The sequence below is a fragment of the Antrostomus carolinensis genome, unplaced genomic scaffold (genome assembly GCF_000700745.2).
Source record: "Antrostomus carolinensis isolate BGI_N321 unplaced genomic scaffold, ASM70074v2 scaffold47131, whole genome shotgun sequence".
NCBI classification, from domain to species: Eukaryota; Metazoa; Chordata; class Aves; order Caprimulgiformes; family Caprimulgidae; genus Antrostomus; species Antrostomus carolinensis.
Window position 1 is genome coordinate 771 of NW_010292941.1, and position 24,736 is coordinate 25,506.

Here is a 24,736-nt window from a genome sequence, read left to right on the forward strand (position 1 = left end):
TCTTCCAATACTCAGTACAGCGGTTCAATGGTACAGGAGCCTGATTAAACCCCAACCAGCTGTGTGCTCTGTTCATAAATAACAGGCAGCAATTCACAACAGTGCTTGCTCCAGAGCATTCCTCTCACCTTTTAGGCTCTTGAATCTTTGCACTAAGGAAGTTTATACCCCAGGTACCAAAGGAAGTGTTGAAGGCCAGGTTGGATGAGGCTTTGAGCAACCTGGTCTGGCGGAAGGCGTCCCTGCTGCTGGCAGGGGGGTTGGAACTGGATGAGCTTTAAGGTCCCTTCCAACCCAAACCAGTCTGGGATTCTGTGACATTGGCTGCACTCGATGATCTTAAAGGTCTTTTCTAACCAAAACAATTCAATGATAACCTCAAAGTGCCTCATTCTCGATATTTACCTGCGATTTGCAGCCCATCCCTCTGTTCTGCTGTCTGTACCCCACGGACAAGCTCTGTGGGTACTGTTGATGGGATTATTTGTGTGGCAGCGCTGTGAAATGGGCACGTGAACTGATCTGGGGTGAAAACCAGAGCGCGTTCAGCGGTGTGTTGTACCGGTCCTTCCACATAACTTGTTTGAGCGCGGCCACGTCCAGTAGAATCGGCGCAGTGAGGGGGAGGTTGTAGCTTGAGTGAACAGCTTAAGCTGTTTATGTTGATAAGGAGATTGGAAAGTAAAACTATACCTTCAGTTTGGCTTTGTTTTGGTTGTGTGTTTCTAGACGTTTGAGGAGGAGCGTCCTTTCATTTCATTTTCATAACTGAATGCCTACAAAAACACCATCAGCTTTCAAAATGACTTTGAACTGACACCTGCTGTTTTGCAGAAGAGCAAGTCACCTTCTTAAAAGCATTAACAGTTCTTGTCCCTCGCTGTTGTGAATCAAAGCTGTCCAGACAAGCTGGTTCACACCTCACTAGCCCAGCAGGGCCTCTTATCTGCAGTTCAGGAATGGGAGCTTTCCTTTCGTATGCCAAAACAAAACTCCTTTATTATAATTGGTTTACACTTATCAGTATTACAGGTTGTAAAGATTAGATACTTGTATTTAATTCTTAAACCCTGGAAGATAATTGGAGTCAGACTAAGGATTCACTGGGCAAGTGAATTTCAAAATACTGCTGTGTAAAATACTTTTTTAAAAATTAATATTTTTTTTTGTTTTGAGAAACAAGGAAACTGGTATTTATTATTAGTGGTTAAAGATATATCCTTAATACTCTAAATGGAAGTGTTAATTCCTGTTTGATATGCAGTAAATGGACTCTAGTTCATCTTGTGTTATTTTTCTTTGTACTGTGGATGTTTCTTTCTTAATTTTTGTTTCCTGTAATTCAGGTGGCAGCTTTGCCGTAGGTACGTGACTTCTTTCAGAAAAATACGTGGTGATTATAGCTGACTTCTGTCCAGTTTATGCTTTTAAAAATGGATATGTGTGTACCTTGGCAGTGGGGAAGCTGTCAGCTGTAGTAGGTGTTGTGTCCAGCTCTGGGAGCTTTGGGAATGTCAGAGAGAATCCCGAGAGCAGCAGCGAGCTTGGTCAAGGATCCAGAAGTCGTGAGGAGAGAGTGAGAGAATTGCAGTTACAAATCTTATCATTCTTGTCTCTAGATTAGACAAGGCTTCAAATATCTGGGAGTTCTTGTGTCTCTAGAGTATAACTAAAAAAAAAAAGAGAGAAAGAGAAAAAAAAAGAGGTTTAAATAGTGTTTGGAAAATTTGCAGTAGAGGTTGGAAATCTCTCGTTGACGGGGAGGACTCAGCTGCCTCTGTCAGAGACCTTTTGGTGATAAATTCTGTTGGGCAGCAATGTGGGTTTTGTAACCCTGTGCTGGTGGGAAAGGATGTACTATTTTCATGTCACAAACCTTCTGGGCCTGATTCTTCTTGACTAAAGTGCTGGCGTTGAGGAGAGCCCTTCCCTGGATGTGCAGAAAAATGGTGGGAGCTTGTGTTGGGGAGGCTCAGGCAGCTGGGTAAAGGATGCCTGTAAAGAGGGAAGGAACCCTGGGGATGCTGTTAGTGACAACAAATGTAATGACAGAAAACAAAATGGTTTATTCCAAGCTTCCTCCCTCTCCCTGTTTGAGTGTGTGAGGTACAGAGCCCATCTCACGCGATTTCTCTGCGTTAGGAGTTGCAGGAGGTTCCCCACTTCTTCCCAGGCCTTGGACCACAGTTGGGATGGTTGAACCTTTCTTCCCTGGGAGTTGGAAGCAGGTTCATGCTATAATTTTTAAAGCCTGGGGGATCTGACAGGCTTTCATGGCCTTTGAGTGGACTAACTCTGGTGACATCAAGGTGTCCACTATAAGTAAAAATTTATAGTTCAAAAGTAAACTGGACAATTCACTTTCTTACTGTATCAGTGCTCAGCAACCTCTAATATTATGTGTTGTTTAAGTAGTTCCTCTTACATTAAGCAACAAATTGCTCATATTAAAATGGTTTGTCATAAAGCAGAGTTGTTTCTTGTCTTTAAAATATCTTCCAGAGATAGTTTGGGATGGGATATTTTTGGCATATGTATTAGAAGGATGCAGAGACTAACCTTGCCCTTACAGCTGTAGTTCCTAAGGGCCATTCCCAGTGTGTTAATCATGTCCAGTTCAGTATATTGGCCTTTAGGAGCTGGAGCTACTGGCTGGCTCTGAAAGCTCTGCCCTGCCCCTCTGAGGCAGAAAGTTGGAAAACAGATAATTTTGGGGGGAGGGAGCAAAGAAGCAAGTGTTTTGGTTTGGTTTGGTTTTTAAAGAACAAGCGGGTCGTTGTCTTCAAGTGTGAGTTAGAGGAGAAGCTGTAGTGACACTAAACATGATGAGGAGATATCACTTGGAATTCTGGATCATTTGTTGAGGATCTGGGACCCCCTTTGCACTAGTATCAAGTGTAGAATAACAACTTTTCTTTCAAAATTAATAGTGTGGAGCAGTTGACTGGACACCCCCGTTGACAGGACTGACGCTGGACCCAGGGCTGGTGCATCTCTCTCTCTCTTTTTCTCTCTTCTAACTCTCTTTGTCTTTTTTCTCTTTTTCCCTTTTCCCTCTCATAACTACGATACGAATCCCACGCGAGTGCTGAACCCTTTTTGTAACTAAGATAACCTGAATTTGGAAAACTTAAAAACATTGGTAATACGGGTTATTCCCATTATAAATAAAACATTTAACTGGTCGTTTGGTGTCGTTTCACCTTAATTTAGCCCAAGTGGGTTTGCAGAACCTACTGGCTCTGCTCCTGCCTCTGATGTGGGATGTGACATTTGGAAATGGTTGGACTGGTGCCGGTGGAGCCGCAGGATGGTGGGGACGGGCGCAGGGTGGGATCTCTTGATGTCCTTCTATTAATAAGCCTCAGCCCGACAGCGAGGAGGGACGAGTCGCTTCTTGGCAGCTAGTAGGAAATGGCAGTTGTTACGGCCGAAGATGTCTGTTTGGAGGCCACCTGCTTGTTCACTGCCTGCCAGGAACTGAATTTAGAGGGTTTGTAGTTATCTTTCAGCTGGCTCTGACTTCTCTTATCAAATATTTCTTCAGTGCCTGACTTTGATTTAATCCGAGGGAGGATTTTCCCTGTGTTTGCAGCTCTTTTGTGTTCTCGCCTTTTAAAAAAAGGAACAAGGGTTACAACCTAAATCAAAGTATTTTAATGTTGGTTTTCCTTTCCCTTTATTTAGCCATCTGAGCTGAAATGTTCTTTGTTTTAGGAGGAGGAAAGGATTTTGTGTATCAGGGCTACAGCGCAGAGCCATAATGTGGTTATTTGAGGTCAGTAACCACAGGGCACTGGGAATATGAATCTTTCCCTTAGGTCTGTGACAAAGGATTTCCAGTGGAGCTGCAACAGCAGATCTTGTTGGTGAGGAGAAGTGATTTCCACTGCTAGGGGTTATTCTATATTCTTGAATTATTTGAGCTACACTGAAGGAACATGTGTGTTTTCTGCAGGGATTGAAGAGTCGTGTAGACACAGTGCTGAGGGACATGGGTGAGTCGGGGACTGGTCAGTGTTGGGTTCATGGTTGGACTCCATGATCTTAGAGTTTTTTTCCAATCTAGGCAATTCTGGGTTTCTACTTAAGATTATGTGGATGTTTTTATTTCTAATTGACATGAAATATTAGAAAAATCTTTGCTGCATCAATGGGGCTTTGGTATTTCAGCACTTGAGCAAAACTCGTGTCAAAGTTGTGCATCTAGGAACAGGGCATCACTTCTGTCTTCTGGAATTTGCTGGTTAAAAACCTTGATTTGATGCAAAATAATCTTGTGCTTCTGTCTGCTGTGGAGAGTAGTGGAAAACTGACAGATTCTGTTGTGACTCCAGCACTCTGTGGTCCCCTCAAAACCACTGTGTATCGATCAGGAAATCATCTCACTGATTCTACTGCTTTAAAGATCTGTTTGTGTTGCTGGTTCGTGTGTGTCAATATGTGAGAGGAACCTTTGGGTTCTTTTTGAAGTGTTTGGGGTTTTTTTTGCCTTAGGGGGGCTTTTGGTTCTTTTTGAAGGGGTTTTTTTTTGCCTTTATTGTTTAGGGGGAACCTCATGCAAGGAAGTGACTTTACTGTATAAAGAATTTGTAAGAATAGTGGCAATTCAGAATAGAGTCGGGGGTTTCTCCTTTCTGATAGCTTCTCCTGTAAGAGACAAAAATGAGATCTGCAGTAAGTGCCTGAAAACTTTCATATGTCTAAGAATACTCTTTCCAAGCTATATTCTCATGTAATATTTTTATTTTCAAAGGAAAACATTTGGAAAAAAAAATAGAGTAAGTCAATACAAGAATGCCACCTTTTTGGGGTTCAGTGTTTGGGCTGAGGTTGCAGTGCTGGGTGCTCCAGGTCACCGTGTATTTACAGCAGACAGTGTTGTCTTGGCGACTCATTTACAAGTGACAAAGAAACCCTACTAGAAAACCCTAAACTTTGACTATTTATTGTTTTTATTTTCTAGAAAACCCTAAACTTTGACTAATTATTGTTCTTTATTTTGTAGAAAACCTCAAACTTTTGACTATTTCTTTATTGATTTTCCTTTTCTGTTTGTGTTGGCTTGTGTTTCTGAAGATTAAGTTCCTTCTCTGGTTGTCTTTTTCATGAATTGTCTTCCCATGGTTTAGGGGATCCTCGCACTGGAAGTTGGGAGAACCTTAGCTAGAGAGTTATTTATGCTGGAGGCAGTTTTGCTCTAGGAGCCCTACAGAAGCTGTGAGTTTAAGTAGACTGTGGGTTGAGAGGTAAATTAGTGAAATTCCAAGTTTTTTGGATGGATTATTGGGGTTTTTTGTGTTTTATTTTAAGCAATGGCCATAAGTACAGAATTTCGTCATCCTTCTGTTTCACTCTTAGCAGGAGTCCCATCGATGCTTGCTGTCTTGTTGTGTTTTATGCATTTTTTTGTGCTTTATTAATTTAAAATATTGTGTTACACTTGGTGCAGAAGGCTTTAAGACTTTTAACCTGTACAAAAAAAAAGGCAAATGTAGCAAGTAAAGATGTGCTACAACAATATACTCTGTTTTACTGTGAAAAAAATTGTATCTGTCGATCTAGATACTTGGAGAAAGTGCTACAGCTGGGTGGGCAGATAGTCTTAAACTGGGCTTAAACTGGAACCAGCAGCTTTTTTTGGATGTTTAATGTGTGGCATGTGAATGTATTCAAGACCAAAGCTGTCCTGGTAATAGAAACAGGATTATTGAATATGAAGTCTGGCACTTGATCTGCCCTGCCTTTGTTTTCAGATGTGTGCAAACCCTCAGTCTGTGGTTTAGCAGATACCTGTTTCACCTGCACCTTTTAATTTAATTTGTTTGATTGCATTATAATCAGCACAGCTGAACTGAGAGCTCAAGAGTTTTGCTGAGACTTGAAGAAGGTGGTGGTGCAGAGGCTGAACGTGCAAAATGATGGGAGCTTTAGGGCGGTTATTAGCTGTGATATTCTGTGTCTGCACATCCTGGGTGTGATAGCCACTTATTTTAAATAAATAAGTTACTTTAAAAAGTAACTTATTTTAGTCACAAAAATTAATACAAGATAGAATCATAGAATGGTTTGGATTGGAAGGGACCTTAAAGATCATCCAGTCCCAACCCCCCTGCCAGCAGCAGGGACACCTTCCACTAGACCAGGTTGCTCAAAGCCTCATCCAGCCTGGCCGAGAACACTTCCAGGGAGGGGGCATCTACAACTTCCTTGGGCAACCTGGAATAAAAGATAAATCTTTTATTAACAGCTATAAAAATCCACAGCACTATGCATTTTGGTAATCATCCTTTTTGGTTTAGCAAACCTTAGGAAGCTGATAAAAAGAGTTCTGGCAAGTTTAACAGTAGGGGTTTAAGCATTGTCATGTGCTTCTCTGCTGGAGGATTGTACCACGTGTGACAAAGGCACGAGAGTGGCTTCCCCCTGAGCTGCAGCACCTGGTAAGCTGATGCAGAGCCTGGGATGGGCTTTTCAGTGAAGATACTGGATTTAAACTGGGGCATCTTGAGTGAGTCACGTGCTCCACTTTGCCACCGTAAGGTCAGTAATTCCAACAAAAGATTGTTTAAACCGCTCTAGAGGGTTTGGCTGCAGGACTCAAAGCTTCTAGTCCAGAAATTAGAAAGAAAATAGTTGGTCTCTGGGAGGAGCATGACGGGCTGGAGGTTTTTAAAAAGCCAAAGAACGAAAATCTTTTATCTTCAGCTGGGTTCTAACAGCAATAAAGAGTGTTATTGCTGCTTCATATCTCTCTGGTAACTGATGTGACTTGATAGGAGTTTTTAACTGGATAAAATTGTCACAGGTGCCCGCCTTTCCTGCAGGGAGGGGAGAGAGCTAAATAAAAGGCAGCTTTGGAAATTCATCTTTCTGTTCTTTATAGGCTTGTGTTTCTGGATTAGGTTTTATCCACAGGGCAGGACACCTGAGGAGCTTAAAGGTATTTGTGTCCTTTGAGTTGGAAAGATTTAATTTCTCAGGTGTGTCTTGTCTGCCTCTTAACAAATGCCGAAGGAACTTGCATCTGGAGGTAGTGACATACTGTTAAATTGTGATGGAAAAGTCAGTGTCTGTAGTATCTTTGGCTGGGTAGGTGGTGCTTTGGAAAGCTTAGTTAGATTTAACTGCTATTTAACACCACTGCTTTAAACTTTGGAGGGTTCTGGCTCTCTGTTGTTTTTTTTTATGGGGCTTTGGAAGAATCTGATTTGAGGGAAGAGCAAAGACCTTGTGAGTCATCATGTTAGGCTGGTAAATGACTCTAAGGTAGCTAATATTACTCCATATTCTACATGAACAAGTAATATTTGTTCTGCTCTTAAAAGTCTTCTTTAAGAGCAGCTCTTCATTAGCTTACCAGTCTCCTGGTGTGGTGAGGAGATTACATCCAGTAAGTGAATATTGTAATATGAGGAGTAATGAAGACTCAGCAGGCATGGGAGGTTTTTTGTTTTATATTCCATGCTGTGATTTCCCCTTTTACATATACACATTTTATTAGGAGTGTAACCTTGGGACATGCTTAGATTGTCACAAAGCATTGCAAGTGCACTTGTCCTGATCAGTTTTTCTCTCTGTACGTGACGTGTGATGTAGTACCAAATGGATGCTCTTAGGATTAAAGTGTAGTAGTTGATTACAGAAGGAGCTTGTAAAGTTGCTGGAGAAAGCTTTGTGTATGTGTGGGCCAGAATTAGTCTGGCCTTTATTAGGAACTACAAATCAGATTGCAGTAGTTAATCTCCATCTGTAAAATAGCGGTGGCTGTGAGGAACTGAGGATGATTCACTGATTTGTGCTGTAATTTTAAGAATAAAGCTTGATAAATGTTTGTGCTTGGTGCTCCTCCTATGCCCACATCCCCCACCCCAGCCACACAGTGATCCTTAAATCTTAAAACTCTGCTCTACAACTGATAAAGTGGTTTTGGGGAATTAGTAAACCAGTCTTCATGTTTTATTATCCTCTATCCCAAGTTAAGCATGTGGTTTTTTTTGTCTTGCAGTATGTTCAAGCAGATGCTCCTACCAATAAAACACTGGCTGGGCTGGTGGTGCAGCTGCTGCAATTCCAGGAAGATGCCTTTGGAAAACATGTCACCAATCCTGCCTTCACAAAGCTTCCTGTGAGTATGGGGGTTGACCTGCTGCTGTTACAACAGCATATTGTGTTCTTCATCTAGTATCTGCTGCTGGTGTGACTGGGGGATCTGTGATTAGCCTGAAGTTTTTGCTGCTGCAATGTCTAGAAGGGGTAAAATAGCAACTCCTCCTTAAAAGCAGAATTTCAGATCATTCAGATCTTATTTTTTATACATTTGGAAGTGACTTCCTGAATACTGTGGAAAGGTTTTAATTTCTAGTAAAATTCTATACAAACTTGTAAATTTTAAATCAAATCTGTTCAGACTGATGCGTCCTAAACTGACTGAATAACATGATTTCCATCAGGCATTTCTGGTGATTAAACACCAAACTTTTAATGTTGTCAGCACTGAAAAATGGCTTTACCATGTTCTTTAGTAGCACATAGTTACCTGATTCATCTGGAATAGTTTTCCAGTCACCCTGGATATTGGAATACAGAAACATGGACATTTTAAGGGTTACTTATTTAAAGATCAAACTTTGACACATCTTCAGCGGTGGTATCTCAGTGATTGTGTTCAGACATCAGCCCCGTTGTGCTTGGAACCCTGCCAACCCCCAAAAGAAACTTGTCCAAGTGAGTGTGAAGTCTAAACAACTGGCAGAGGGAAGAGGGATGTGGGAAATGGTGAGGACAAAAGAACAAAGGAATTTCAGTTGTGAAGGGCAAGGACTGCAGGGTGGCATCAAGCACCCAGTTGGCCGATTTAGGGTTGGTTTTCTGGGCCAAGACAACTGTCAGAAATGTGTATGTAGGTGTTGTGGACATCAACGGGAAGGTCTTTGCTACTGAATTCATCCTGCCTTGTACTCAGCACTGGTGAGGCTGCAGCTGGAGTGCTGGGGTCAGTGTTGGGCCCCTGAGTCCAAGAAGGACATGGAGGTGCTGGAGCGTGTCCAGAGAAGGGAACGGAGCTGGGGAAGGGTCTGGAGCACAAGTGTGCTGAGTTCCCTTGTGGCTGAGGGACCTGGGGGTGTTGAGCCTGGAGAAAAGGAGGCTGAGGGGAGACCTTGTGGCTCTGTGCAAGTCCCTTGGAGGAGGGTGGAGAGAGGTGGGGGTGGGTCTGTTCAACCAAGGCCCAAGGGACAGGCCAAGAGGAAATGGGCTCCAGTTGTGGCCAGGGCAGTTGAGATGGGATGTGAGGAAGAATTTCTTTGCTGCAAGGGTTCTGAGGCATTGGAAGGGGTTGCCCAGGGCAGTGGTGGAGTCCCCATCCCTGGAGGGATTTAGAAGAGGGGTGGATGAGGTGCTCAGAGATCTGGTTTAGTAGTGGACAGGTACGGTTGGACTCCATGATCTCAAAGGTCTTTTCCAACCAAAAGGTTCTATGATTCTGTGAATGTTTACTGGGAACCGAAGCTCTTGTGTCTGGGGTTCTGTTTATATTTACATACTAAGTTGGGAATACTTATCGCTGATTATGATATCATAAACTGAAGCTGTTCTGAAAACTATTGAGAGTACTTCTATCTTCTGTGCTCCACTGCTTAGAGAATATTATCTTTTATTATTTTATGGTGATTTTTTTTTCCTTGCCAGGTGTTTTGCTTATGTAAATTTTTGTGAAGATTGAGAATTCAGAAGAGAGCTTTTCAGACTTAGTAGTTGGGTGAATCTCTGGGTGCTTAGGAATGTGCACAGAAGCACCACAAGATGCCATTAAGATGCAGCTCACAATCTGATCACCTGATATCTCGGTGATAATGACAGACTTTAGGGACAGAGGTGACCATTGTGGTGCTTTGTTTTGATACCATGGTGTAGACCATAAAACTGCACCAACATTCAACAAGTTGATAAGCCCATGTGAGTGTTCTCAAGTCTTAAATTGATTTGTCTTATCTTAAAAATGGGTAATAAAGATTTCAGTGGTGTTGTAAATATGTTGTTCCTGTGTTTAACTATTCTTGCTCTTTCGAAGGTCTAATCTGATCAAATTTGCTCAGCTTGAGTTTAGAGCAGTTGGATCTCTCTGCTCTTAATTACTGCCGACAGAAGACAGCTCATCAGTCCTTTATATTGTTTTTATGAAAAAATGGGCTGTGTACTCTGAAGATGAGGTTAGCTTTCACTTTTTTAGAGGTGGAATTCAAGGTACTGGTTCAGGCTGCTGAGGAGACTTTGTTATCCTGCCATTGTGCTTTGAAGATGTGGGGAATGGTTCTGTTTTACAGGACTGTGTCTGGCTTGGGAAGAGAGCTGGAGCAAAGGGATGTGTCAAGTGACAATGCTGATCTCCAGAAATGTCTTGAAAAGCTGTTGCAGACTTTCACTGAAACAGAATGAAACTCAGGCTAAAAGTTTGTAGTTACCTCAGTGACTGTTCAGTATCACTACGTTCCTAGCAAGGGAGGATCTGAAGTTGAAGAGGAGGAGGTCATGCTTGTGTGAAAGAAACAACCCCCAAGCCATCAAAACTTTGAGCACTATCACAGAATCCCAGAGTGGTGGGGTTGGCAGGGACCTCAGGAGATCATCCAGTCCAACCCCCCTACCAAAGCAGGTCCATCTCCAGCAGGGTGGACAGGGGTTTGAACATCCCCAGAGATGGAGACTCCACACCCTCTCTGGGCAGCCTCTCCCAGGACTCCGGCACCCTCACAGTGAAGAAGTTTTTTCCTTCAGTTTGTCTGGAACTCCTGGTGTCCCAGTTTGTGCCCATTGCCCCTTGTCCTGTCACTGGGCACCACCGAGAAGAGCCCGGCCCCATCCATTTGGCCCCCACATTTCAGATCTTTACAGACACTGATCAGATCCCCTCTCAGGCTGCTCTTCTCCAGGCTGAACAGTCCCAGCTCTCTCAGCCTCTCCTCGTCAGGCAGATGCTCCAGGCATCTGTGTACCTGCAGATGACGGCAGAAGTCCTCAGTTTGTGACTACTGCTCGTAACTACCATCACTAAAGGCTGCTGTTAATAGTCCATCCCTTGGGTGATGCTGTTCTTCCTTCATGGTCTTGAGAACTGCAGTTGTTGCAAAACAGCATCACCCGGAGCACTTGGTGATGAGAACATGTCAAACCAAGGTTGTTTTTCCAGTTCACCTGAGAGCCTTTATATTTATTTTCCAAGTACTAACCCGTGTGCCTCACCCTTGTTCTCTGGAGCAGTTGGTAACAAAGAGAAGCTGGTCTCTTCCATCAGTATTCGAGATAAACCTCTCTGACCTAGCCTGCATCTAAATCACTACAGACCATGTGTGTTGAAATAAAGTTCAGACATTTTACTGGTGCTTTGAGTGGATGAAATTGACCTTGTGTTGGAGGGAGGGTTGTTAGTTCTGTGTTTGAGCTCCTGTTCTTGGCAAGGATGCTGTGCAGTACAGGCTCTGTGAATAGATGTAGGGTAAATGAAGGACTATTGCAGCTCAACTTCTGATTATTGCTTTTAAATACATATTTTCTAACCTTACTGGTGCTCAAAACAGCAAATGCTGATTAATTCACCTCGTTTCACGTATTTGAAATAAAGGCTTTATTGAGATATTAACTCTTGAAGACGGCAAACTGTAAGGCCAGTTGGTCTTAATTGCCTCGTTATGATGGATTTTGTTGAGTAAAAATGTTGCTGGAATCTGATTTATTGGCAGCTGCATCTCTCCTGTGAAACAGGTTTTGTCTAATTATTAAAAGAAATATCGTTTTACGCTAATAGCAATGACCACCTTGATCTCACCATCAGATTTCAATGATCTTAAAGGTCTTTTCCAACCAAACGATTCTATGACCACAGTTTAATAAGAGGGTCTTGCTAGAGTCTGCTGACACTTTAAAAAAGGTGTTTATGTCTGTGAAAGAGATTTTTATGCTGTTTTTCATGGTTAAGGTTTGGCTGAACTTCCTGTGTGTGCTTGTAAAATCCTGACTTGCCAGAGTCACCGCGAAAGGTGTGACCTTGTCGTTGAAAGATTTAATGTGAGCTACTGACGGGTGAAGGCAAAGCTGCAGCAGCAGCCCCTGAACTTCAAGTAGGGAGCACTGGGTACAATGTTGGGATCAGCAGTTTCCCCAAATGCAGATGAGGTGGGCTTTGTTGTGGTGATTTCATTTAGTTGGGTGGTATCTCTGTCACGTCAGCAGTTCAGAGGAGACCACGAGGATGATGCCAGGGCTGGAGCAGCTCTGCTGTGAGGACAGGCTGAGAGAGTTGGGGCTGTTGAGCCTGGAGAAGAGAAGGCTCCGGGGAGACCTTCTAGTGGCCTCCCAGTACCTGAAGGGGCTCCAGGAAGGCTGGGGAGGGACTTTGGCCAAGGGCAGGGAGTGACACAACAAGGGGTGATGGCTTGAAAGTGGCAGAGGGGAGCTGGAGCTGAGATGTGAGGAAGAAATTGTTTGGTGTGAGGGTGGTGAGCCAGTGTCCCAGGTTGGCCAGAGAAGCTGTGTCTGCTCCTCCCTGGAAGTGTTCTCGGCCAGGTTGGATGAGGCTTTGAGCATCCTGGTCTAGTGGAAGGTGTCCCTGCTGCTGGCAGGGGGGTTGGAACTGGATGAGCTTGAAGGTCCCTTCCAACCCAAACCAGTCTGGGATTCTGTGAAAACAGGAGAGGTTGGCTCTGGATGACCATAGGTGTGCAGGACAGCTGAAGATAAATAACAGCCATTTGCACACCAGTGCTGCAGAAATACTCCTTACAACGGGTCTTAGGGCTTCATGTTGAGATTTTTTGGTGGTTTTTTACAGCAGCTCGTGTTTGTGTGCATGTTTATAAAGCAACACTTGTGTTCTCGAAGCCAAGTCTTCTGCCAATAAAATCATTGAGTGTGTTAAAACATTTTGTTTTCATTCAAGCTTCTGATCAGAGACTGCTCCATCCAAAGAGGACTTCAGTTTGCTAAGAGTGGTCCTGAAATGCCTGCAGCTCGTCAGCTGCCGAGCTTTGAGCTCTCCTCATTCCTTCCTGTGCACAGTTGGGCTCTAAACAGATGGTAGAGCAGGAGCAGTTCTGTTCTTGTTGAATGCTTCTGAAGGATCTGTTTTGTGTTGTTCTTGGACACTGGTGTGTTTGATATCTCACAGAACCGCTTTGCTTTCCCTTAGCAGCTCTAGAGCCAAGGAAGGCAACGCTTTGTTTAGATCCTGTGCTACCATTTTAGCTGCCTGGTTGCAGAATGAATTTCAAATGCTTCTCAGCAACATTAAAGCTGTCTGTAATTTGGTGTTTATTCTGTGTTAGCAAATACTCCTGAGGTGCAAAATAACGGACCTGAAAGAAAACAAACTGTTCTGGTCTGATAAATAAGATAGAAGCTTGATGACAAACATTCCTAGTGTATAAAATCTCCAGGCCATCTAGTCCAACCCCCTGCAGTGAGCAGGGACATCTTCAACCAGATCAGGTTGCTCACAGCCCCGTCCAGCCTGACCTTGAATGTTTCCAGGGATGGGGCTTCTACCACCTCTCTGGGCAACCTGGGCCAGTGTCTCACCACCCTCAGTGTAAACAATTTCTTCCTTCTCTCCAGTCTGAATCTCCCTCTTTGAGTTTAAACCCATTTCCCTTGTCCTGTCACTACAGGCCTTGCTGAAAAGTCTGTCCCCATCTATCTTATAGGCGCCTTCAAGTGTTGAAAGGCCTCAATAAGGTCTCCCTGGAGCCTTCTCTTCTGCAGGCTGATCAGAAATGAGTTGGATTTGTTATTTTAGGTCCGATCTCAACAGTGACCTTTCAGATCTTGACAACTTTTTGTTGTGGTGGAGGAGGGATGTGAATGGAGACCTTCAGGAGCCGTAGTGAATATGAAGCCTGGGTTGTGGGTGTTCATTTCTAATGATTTGTTTTGGTCTACTTAATACAGATGAAAAACTTCTTAACTGACAGTTATGATCGTAGGTTTAATTTACTGTGAAATGGATGTTCAAAGAGTAGTTTGGATTTCTGGTTTACAGCTTTGCAGGGACTTTTTTGCAAGCTACTCGTGTAAGGAAGGAATTGTAGCTTTTAGATATATATCAGTTTCTGCTTGCAAACATGAAGGATTCTACTTAAACCAAATGCATTTAATCCTCTCAAAACATTCTTAAAGGGGAACATCAAACTTCTCAAGTGATTAATCTGAAAATTAAACTATGCATTTGATAAATTAGATGTCTAAAAATCCACTAACAAGTATGTATTTGTTTAAATAATTACATAAAAGTCAACATCATTGTGTTTTTTCTTTTCTTTTGGGTTCTAGGCAAAGTGCTTCATGGATTTCAAAGCTGGAGGTACATTATGTCACATTCTTGGTGCTGCTTACAAATATAAGAATGAACAGGGCTGGTAAGTTTGTATTTTTGATTTCTACTCCTTTTGCATGAACTTAAGCACATGAAATGCTTATGCAAACTACTTAAAAGTTTAATACTTTCTGGAGAATTGGGTAGGCAAGGGAGCTGGAGATGGGAAGAGGGAATTTTTTCCTGTTTTGCTGATGGTAGCTTTTTAAAGACACATCTCCACACTTCTGAATTTAAGGATAAGTTGTCCAAGTTTAAAGTCTTGAGCCTGTAGGTCAGGAGTTAATTACAAGCTTGAGGCTTTTTTTGGCCATTTACTTGCTGGATGACAGAGCAAATTAACCAATATCTTAGAATCACTGTTTCCCATCTGTAGGATGTAAATCTTTGTTACTTTATTGAGTCTAGGGTTTAGTTATAACTGGGAAAATGAAGCATTGCATAGATACTGATAAATGCTCAGTTTTCCATTGCTTATCAACCTCCATAAATGGGGAGTGTAAGGAGTTAGAAACACTGCTCATGTAGCTGTTTGCACTGGTGTTAAATTATTCATGTGACATCCTAGTAGTGCTTTGACCTGTGTATTTCTAAGTTTTAATCCTTCCCAAGACAGCAGTAACATGAATTACTATATTTGAGAAAATCAGAGGATGAAAAGTCAATAGATAAAAATAAGCAGAGAAGGTTCTTGTAGACGAATTTAAATAGTTTCTGTTCTGATGTTGTGCAGACGTGAAACAGGAATTGACTCATTACCTGCAAGAGCAAATTCAAAGGCAAAAATAAAATTATTATAGGGTGGTTGGTGGTTTTTAGGAGTAGTTTATACTCATCTTGGCTAAATGGATATCTGTGATGGATATATTGGAAAGCTGCTATGAGTAAACTGCTGGCATGTTTTTTTTCTCTTCCAATATTGCCAACACCCAGGGCATGATCTGTGTTTGTAGTGTTCTGTGTGGTGTGTCTTTGCCTTAAGAGAAAGGAGTTAAATGGCTCCTACTTCCTGCATATTTAAACACTCCACTTTTTTCCAAACAAATTTAGTTTTCAGTCATTTATATTTGTCAGCAAAACTCAAGATACGTGATTGCCTCCTCTCTTCTCACTCTCTTGCTGATTCCTCAGAACTAGCGTGGGTAGTGTCTTGTGTTTGTGCATGTGGGGTGTAGAGGGGAAGTAATACTTGAATTTAACTCTGAGGATCAGACTTAGAGCTTGGAATGTATCCTTCACTGACTCAACCAAATAATATGTGGTGTTTTGCCTGAATTTATTTATTTTTTAATGGTATGTATTGTCGCTCTTGCTTAACCTGTTTGTGAATGATCTGTCTTATAGGAGAAGTACCTTTCCTCGTCATAATAGGTATGTCTGAAAAATGCACTTACCCAGTGCAGCTGGACATACCTTGTCTATCACTGCAGTTCAAGTAGTTGTTCGCTAAAACCTGCCAGAGGGTATCAGTTCAACTAAGGAGAGGAAGAATTATTACTGCTGTTTTATCTAACTAAAAAAAAAAGTGCTGTTTCTTACTATATTGACATGCTTCTCTTAAAGTATGGGTTTCAAAAGCAGGCAAAAATTTGGGGGCATGTATAGCATTTAATGAAGGAAGATGTGATGCAGATTTTAGGCAACCAAATGTAAAAATTTTGGTCCAACTTGAATGCTTCCAGTATCTTTGTTTCATATTTACTGAAGATTTTATTAGGTGTCTAGGAAAATAGGTTAGTTTGTGTTTATTTGGCATTTATCTCCCTTCACTTCCTTGAAGCTATTGCATTTAAGAAGCATATGTTTTGAATACAGACCACGAAGCTGTCAGTGGGTGAACACTGGAGAAGCATCTTGATCTTGACTCTTAAAATCCTTTGTGTTCTAGGTGTAAAATATTGATTGAATTGTGTTGTGCAGTAAACTGACAGACTTCTTGATGTGACTGGCTCTACTTCTAGAAGTCACTGTAAACCCTTCAACATGCACAATGCTATTTAAAGAGATCATAAATTTCCCTTTAAAATTGAAAGATGGTTCTAATAAATATATAAGGATGTTATCTTTAAGTTGTTTGCCAGGTCTTTAGTGTGAGGAGAAGAGACCCTAATACTGCTTTAGGAGAGAAACCATCAGTCACTAATAATGGATGTTTCTAGCTCTGCCCAACATTACAGCATATTTGCACAGTACCTCCTGCGTGGGCAACTTCTTTCTGAAAATGCTTGAGAGCCTCAAGTGAAGAAAAACCTGGTGGTCTCAGCTGAAATGACTTTGTTTAATTTGGTAGTGTAATATTGATGTGATGCCATGGTTGTGTGGTAATGAGTTTTGTGACTGAAAATCAGTCTTGCTTTGGTTTACCTTCATTGTATATTTATAAGCTTTAAAAATGGATTTGATGTCTTTAAAAGAAACTGTTGTTAGTTATAGGCACAGGAATAAATTATTGTATTTTAAGTTGAGGTGTTAACTTAAAGCCTATCAGTCACTGCATAGTAATTATGTGCATGGCTTTTTCAGGGCACTTTTAATTTTATTTGCTGAAATCCCTGCTGCCAGTATTGCCACTCCTGAACACCAGCTCAGCTCTCCACTTAAGAACCTTTTCAGACTCTAGCAACAGCTTTTTCCAAAACTTGGGAGGTACAGAAATACCCCAGATGGTGCTTTACATCCTGATTAACTAAACATATCGTTGTGCTTTGGAAAAGGCTGAATTGTGAAGAGCTAATTGTTCAGAGGCTCCTACAACAGTTTCCCTGGGCTGGTGGGGATGAGCCCATGCGATAGTGTGGACACCTGCGGGTGCTCAGCTTGGTGAGGGACTGACATTAGTGCTGTTATTGTCCCACCTCTCAGGTTCTTGGGGGGTCACCACTCAAATTCTTCACTTGATTTGATTCATCCATGTCTTCTGAATATGTACAGTCAGTCAGGTGGATATGACAGAAAGCCTTTGGGGGGGCTCTTGTGGTGGTTCCCAGCAGAAAGTCTCTGATTTTGTGTTACCCACCCCATTTCTGATAGACACTTATCTACGTTGTTATTTCAAGAATTGTGATTACTTTGTTAATGAATTAGCAAACTTGAAAGTACCAGAGTCCAATAAAGATGATCGTAAAATGCTTACGTGGATTATTAGCTTCCTCTGTGCTGTGTGTGGGGTGGCTTGTTCTCAAAACAGATGAGTATTTTAGAAAATCTCAGGCAGACCAATTGCTGTGTTTTTCCTGGATTAGAATCTGGGACTGGTGGATGGTGCAACTAGAAGTAAGAGAAACGCGAGACCTCGTTCAGGAATTTTCTCATCTAGTTCTTGAAATCCATCGTGAGCATTTGATTATGTTTCTGTTTAATTCTCCTTTGTGACTGTAGTGGAATGCACACCCCTGCTACAGGGTTTTGCTGGACAATGTCAACCTTCATTTTTCCTAAACATTTCACAAATCAGTTGGATTTTGTTGGTTTGGTTCATTGTGATTTTTCTTGCTTGTGAAGGGCTGCCAAGTGAAGCAAAAGTATTTGTGATTGTGCTTTAAGTGTTCTCACATAGCTACCATGATACACTGTTTTTATGTGCAACATGAAAGATTCTTGACTGCTGGATGGAGGAGGGTTGAATTTAATATTTTTGAATAATTTTCCTTAACAGGCGGAGATTTGACCTGCAGAATCCATCCCGAATGGATCGAAATGTGGAGATGTTCATGAACATTGAGAAAACACTAGTGCAGGCAAGAAACTCTTGTGCAATGTGTGATCACATGCTTGGGAAAGGGCTCTACTGGCTTTTTGTTCACCTCTGTTGTGACCCACTGAAGAGTTTCATACTGGACTTCTGTAGGACTTCTTCCCTCCCTCTCCCACCCATTTTAGTCACAATTCCATGTTATTACTTGAAAACATTCTGAAGTTTTCATTGATATTTTGTGGCTATGCATAGTGTGAGGAAAAAAAACCTATTTGTAAGGTAGCAGAAAGCATCCCCAGTGTCTCCATCTTCCTCTGACAGTAGCACCCTTAGGACTGAGTAACTATTTTTGTACATACCCATTCCATTGCTGACTTGCTCGAGTCTTTCAGCTTGATACAAGTTTGACTTTTTTCAGGGTTAGGGGACATTTTAGGATCTCACTTGCTTTATCAAGCAGGTTACGACTTGAAGAGAGCAGATAAAAAAAAAATAACCTAAAATTAGATTCTATACAATTGTTAACTGCTGTGTGAATAACAATGTTGTTTTTCAAACTCTAAAACCAAGCTCAGTGTATAATATAGTCAAGACATAACTTTTAGGTGCTTGTCAAAAATGGAAATAGGAGGGACAGCAAAAAGAACCAATACTCTTATTATAAAAAGTTATTGCCATTGTATGGTGGTTTCAGTACATGATAGAGCAGATGTTAAAATCCAAAATAAACGAATGTGTACCTGCACATAACACAGAAATGCATGAATCTGCATGTCAGTGCAACAGGACAGATTCAGGTTTGGAAATTGACACGTGGGACACTTAAATTCCCTTTCAAGCAAAGTTTCCCAGAGCCTGTCAGAAACTCTTTGAAATCAAAGAGGTGATTTCCATTAAAGATGTTGTTGTGAAAGCAGGAACGGGAGGACAGCTACGCTGGGTCACATTCCCCTCATCTGTGATAGTGTCTCTGATGGAGCTGACAGCAGATCTGCAGAGACCAGAAAGAAACCCAGGACAAGACTTTGGCAGGGAGGTGTCTGAAGGAAATATTGCTGTCCTAGGGGTTTCTGGAGCTCGAGTTAGTGTGCTGTATCACAAGCTGATACGTGTTCCTTCTGAGCTTCTTCCAGCGTTGATGATCTTATAGCGGCCTCGCAGTACCTGAAGGGGCTACAAGAAAGCTGGGGAAGGACTTTTCATAAGGGCATTTAATGACAAAACAAGGGGAAATGGGTTTAAACTGAAAGAGGGGAGGTTTAGATGAGATATTAGGAAGAAGTTCTTCACTGTGGGGGAGGTGAGCCAGTGTCCCAGGTTGGCCAGAGAAGCTGTGGCTGCTCCTCCCTGGAAGTGTTCTCGGCCAGGCTGGATGAGGCTTTGAGCAACCTGGTCTAGTGGAAGGTGTCCCTGCTGCTGGCAGGGGGGTTGGGACTGGAGGAGCTTTAAGGTCCCAAACCATTCTATGATTCTGTGATCTTAATAGGAGTTTTTTGATTTATGTCACAGGTGGCCTGTTAATTTCTTATTTAACTTCCTATTCTCTCCACTAGAACAATTGTCTGAGCAGACCCACCATCTACCTCATTCCTGATATAGAATTGAAGTTGGCTAATAAATTGAAGGATATTGTCAAACGTCACCAGGTAACTGTTAAATAGCATTTCTTAAAACAAATGTTTTGTCAATTGTAAGATAAAATGTATTTACCTGACTTAAGTGTATCAGTTACTTCTGGATTGTGCCTGACAACACAAGGCAACAGCAAGAAGTCACTTAAGACCAAACGTTCATCATTTGTAAAATGCCATTAGTAGTTACCCTCATGTGGAGAATGAATCATAACTCTTCTAAAAGTAAATCTGAAATGGTGATTGAAGTGAAAAGTAGTTACGGTGTCTCGGTGAGTTGGCTGCAGACCCTAGGTGATTTCATGTTGAATACCTACTGATATAAACCAGAAGCTCACCAAACCTGAGACCTAAGAAGGTAGTGTGTAATACAGCTGTTCTGGATATGTGGGGACAGCATACAGAAGCTTTCATCTTAAAATAATCACTATTTTAATGCTTTATTTTACTTGCTTTTTTCTTACTTGTGTTGAACAGAACACAAGCAACAACAGTCTCTTGCTTGCTAGGTAGTCAGCATATTTCTGAGGCAGTCAACATCTTGCCGTTCTAATTTAATATCCTAAACAATGAACTGAACAAGATTAATAGCTTCATCTCTTAAAAATGTAAACGGTCTTTTCACTTGTCTTGAGAGAACTACCCTGGAATGTGAACTCTGGATGGTCTGATGGCCCTTTGTGTTATGAGAGTTCACAGCTGGAGCCAAAGTCAACTGTTTCTTTTCCAGATTAAATGTATTTCCTGTGATGTGATTATCAGCCATCATCTCAGCTTCAGCTGTGTAATTTTTCACAAGTTACTCTTAATTATTTAGCTGATTGAGGATGCTTGCTCTTGCTTAATTAGAATAAATGATTCCGTTTCCCTTTCATAAAGGAATTCTGTAGTGAACTCCAAGCATGCTCTATCCATGAATGATTTAAGGGACTTCAGAGCAGACAGCTTTGTCTGTAGAGGGATGTGAAGAGCTGAAAACAGAAATTGTCCCTAATTCTGCTTTTTGGGCTTTCTACCTTTGCCCTACCTATGAATTCTCATCTTGTATTTGTGTTACTACCTGTTCTTGCTCACTGGCTTTTTATTTATTTATTTATTTACTTATTTAAATTTATTTATTTATTTACCTATTCTTGTCCCAGCACAGTGCTAGTATGATCTCTGGGCTTATAAAAAGAGCTGTCAGCAAGATGTTTGTTCTCTCTGCTGATGAAGATGCTGTTACTATTTCTGGTAGTCACATTTTTTCTGACTTTTCTTTATAAATGTTGAGAATTCTTCTGAAAAGAGCCAGAATAATAATTTAGGAACTTGAAATCAGGTGATGAGGGAGATTTAGCATTTTTCTGCTTCAAGAAAAGTGTTTTGTTGGTAGAGAACTCTTAAATCTTACTATGTCTTTAGTGTCCAGTCACATTCAGTTTAGCAGAGGCAGAGAATAAGCTTTACAATCTGCTTACATCTTTCAGGAAGCTGTTTTCATGTACAGTTATCCATCCCTTTGTTTTTAGTCAAGATAACATCTAAGAGAGACTTCCTGTTCCTCTGTTGTCTATTGGGTTTTTTAAGGCTCCATAGGAAACATGAAACTTACTGGTCTGATTCACAAAGCTCAGATTCGATATTTAGAGAAGTTTCTTTAGCTCCCAGGGAACAAAGGGAGAATTTCCATTATTATTCCTTAAACACTTTGCAGGTTCTTCATTCATCCCAGGGCTCTTTCCTTTCCCTTTAAATGCTTTCAAATTCTTCTTACTTTCCAGCTTTCTGTTTTGCTGTTGCTCAGAGCACCTCTTCTCCCTTCACCCATTTCTGTGAACTCTTGGTGGTGTAGGAACTCTTGCCCTTCAGCCCTTGATACCACAGTAGTCTCCAAATGTTGCTACCATAATGCAGTGCATCTTCATGCTTTTTTAGTTTTCCTCCTTTTGATGCTGTCTTCTAAATAAGTTGTTTGCATATTGTTGGCTGTAACCTATCCCATGTGCTCTTAAGTCCTTTAAAAAAATCTGTCAAATATTTATGGAATGGAAATTTTGAATAAAATTTTAATACAAACTGTTCCAAAAAAATAACTTCTCTGCAGAAGAGTCTGCAGACTGTGAATTTCTGCTGTCCTTGGAAATGACACTTCATATACAGAGACTGGAGGTATCTCTGCAGCATCTGGGAGAATCCTTATGGTTCTCCAGGTGAGGGAAGGACAGGGTTTTCTTGACTGGCCACTGGTTTTCTTGACTAAGCAGTGATATGTGTTTATTTAGCACATATCTAATCATATAGTAGTTTTTTGGGGGTTTTTTTGTACGTACCCATACGTAGAGAAAGTGCTTTATGTACAACTGTTTGTGGCATCTATGTAAGTGCTTCTCATACATCATGAAAATTATGTCCTAAACCACCAAGAAGAAATAATATTCTCCTGTTTGAATATTTAATAAACAATGGTATCCTGTTAGTGTATTTCAAATTTATTCTCTTTGTTTTATGATTTAGGAGGCTTTTTTGGAAGAATGGGTGTTTATTCTGTCTCTTGACATAAGAGCCTTTCTGGAATACTAAGGGTGTTCTCTTCAGGGCAGCCATTTCTAGTGAAGCTTCTCATAGATTTTATCTTATATAAATTGTCAGATTTAGAAATTGTTTTGGACCAAAATGTGTATTTAGTGGAAGAAAAGTTACAGATGCTTTCTTACAAAATATTCAATAGGTTTGTATGAACTGGTAGTTGAACAATTTACAGTGAGAATTGGGGCAGAAGGAACGAGGAGGAGGAAGGATTTGAGATGAAAAGAGCAAGAGATGACAAAGTAATTTGACAGCAGTATTAAAATAATTGCCTTTTTCTGGCACTTCTTAGAGGTGGTGTTTGTAACTGCATTGAAGTTAGTCATGAATATTTCTAGGTTGCATGGGATGTGGATTAAGAAAAAGCAGCTGAGAAGTTTGGGGTAATGTGTTGAAGGTTTCTCATGCAGTTTTTTCTTTTCTTCCACCTTTCCCTCAGGGAACAGTAACTGAAGAGAAATCAAAGGCTACCCACCATGTTTATCCAAGTCCTACCTCAATGGATGATGGTAAAGTTGCTTTTCAATTTTTAACTGGAAACAGTCATGTGACTAAATTCTGTCAGCACTTGTGGGAGCTTTTGCACAAGCGGAGAACATTCCTGACCTGCTCCCGCGAGCCACTGGAAAAGTATTTCTAGGATTGACAACTCCAAATAAAATCATTGTATCCTGTTTCTAACTATTGGGTGTAACATTCGCATTTTTAATTGATGCAACGTTTTCAGATTAAGATCTGTAACACTGACTGCTCTTTAATGATTGTGTTGGAAATTGAGATATTATTTATTCCTGAATGCAGTTAGAAATTTTGTTTGTCCCAAATAAGTTGGAGGCTGAAGAGGAGCAAAGCTAAGGGTCTGGAAGAACTTAACAAAGAAATTAATGTAGATTAAAAGTTAAAAGGAAAGATAGGGAAAGTAGGGGGCTTAAAACCAAAGTTTCCTTTTTTGTTTTTTTCTTTCACTGCTTCTCTGGTGTCTCCCAATGTGTAAGTATAGGTCAGAATGTTGAGTGAAGCATTAATTGGAATCAGCTAGCGGTGGGAAAGCCTTTGATGTTAATAAATAAATCAGAATCAAAAGCTCTTTGCCATGTTCCTGTCTTCCCATCTGATGGCCACTAGATGGAAACGTTTGCTCCTGTATAGGAACAATCATGGATTGTTTGTCCTCTGGTATTTGTCTGTGCTCTGTACTTCTGCTAATATCATGCCTAGCCACAGGTTTGTGTTTATTGTTAACCACCTCAGGTTCTTGGAAGAGGGTTGAGCACAGTAGGTCCCATCTGTCTTGCAGTCTGTGAGCATGCTAGACAGAGCTGTCTGAGCCCCTGATTATACTAAGGTGAGAAAACAGCCATGAATTCAGGCAGTGTAACTCCATACAGCTTCAAATCCTCAGGGTTTCTCTTTTAATCCCACTCTGGGCCATATTCTCAATATTTTGGTTGCAGGGGGTAGGTTATTACATTGTGTCAGTTGTGTAGTTTAAAATAAAATAGAAAAACCCGAAACAACTTTAAAACACCAGTCAGACTGAGTGTGTGCCTTATTGAAAAATCAGCAAAGTATTACAAGTTGCTCAGTAAGTCTGTATTAACCTGAAGTCCTTACTGGCACTGCTGTGAAAGAAGAAAGTTGAAATCCAAGTTTTGTTAGACCCTTGGAAGTTTTTTATTTAAATCTGTTTCACCACTACCACCCCATGCCCTGACATTCTTCCTTCAAAACTCTATTGTGTTTTTTCAATACCTGTTGAGAGTGGAATTTAGTACTGGAAAGAGGGTCTTTTGAAATACATATAAATTAATAGAAGAAATTAATGAGGGGATTCAGATGTCTAACAAGAATACAGAAAGAGAGAGGGGAAATACTTACCACTTGACAAGAGAGTGTTCTGGGAGAAGTTTAATCTTTTTGGTTATACAGAGATTTAAAAAAGTGACCAATTGGAGCGTGTCTCTCTCTCTCCATGCTATTTCTGCTGGCTTTACTGAATGTCCTGTAGGAGGATGTGCTCTGTGCCCATTCTTAGTTCCAGGACCAGCTGGCCAAGGAGTCTGGGAGGTGAGACGGGACGAGATGAGCTGGCAGAGGGTCGTGCTTCTGCCTGCCAGCCAGAAATGCCTCTCTTTTCTGTTGAGAAACAGATGACTATTTCAAGCCTCACTGGATCTTAATCTAGAGTGTGTTAGGGTATGAATGTACGTGGCCAGGAAAGGAAATAAAAGAATTTCTTAAAGTCATTAAAATGACTTTACTGATGTCACATCTGTGTCATATAGAGGCAGAGCACACGTGCATTTGGCCATGGCAAAGCTAACGCAGGCAAGTGTGTTACCGTGGCAGGCCAGGCCATTGTGATTGCACTGCAGTAGACTTATCAGAGGTAATTGCAATAACTTTGCTACGACTGACTATGGAAAAACAAAACAGTTTTTAATGTGCTTTACAATCTGAATCTGATGCTAGATCTCT

General features: G+C 41.2%; 1 protein-coding gene across 1 annotated transcript; it reads left to right on the forward strand.

Annotated features, from left to right (window-relative positions):
- Positions 1–1,346: 1,346 nt before the first annotated feature.
- Positions 1,347–22,898, forward strand: LOC104532030 (SWI/SNF complex subunit SMARCC1-like; the record flags this gene model as incomplete). The annotated part of the gene is made up of 7 exons (XM_029087252.1): positions 1,347–1,364; positions 1,458–1,576; positions 8,009–8,128; positions 14,323–14,408; positions 18,021–18,102; positions 19,613–19,705; positions 22,698–22,898. Coding segments are annotated over 7 exons (719 nt in total), but the record flags the coding sequence as incomplete, so codon positions are not given.
- Positions 22,899–24,736: the final 1,838 nt, after the last annotated feature.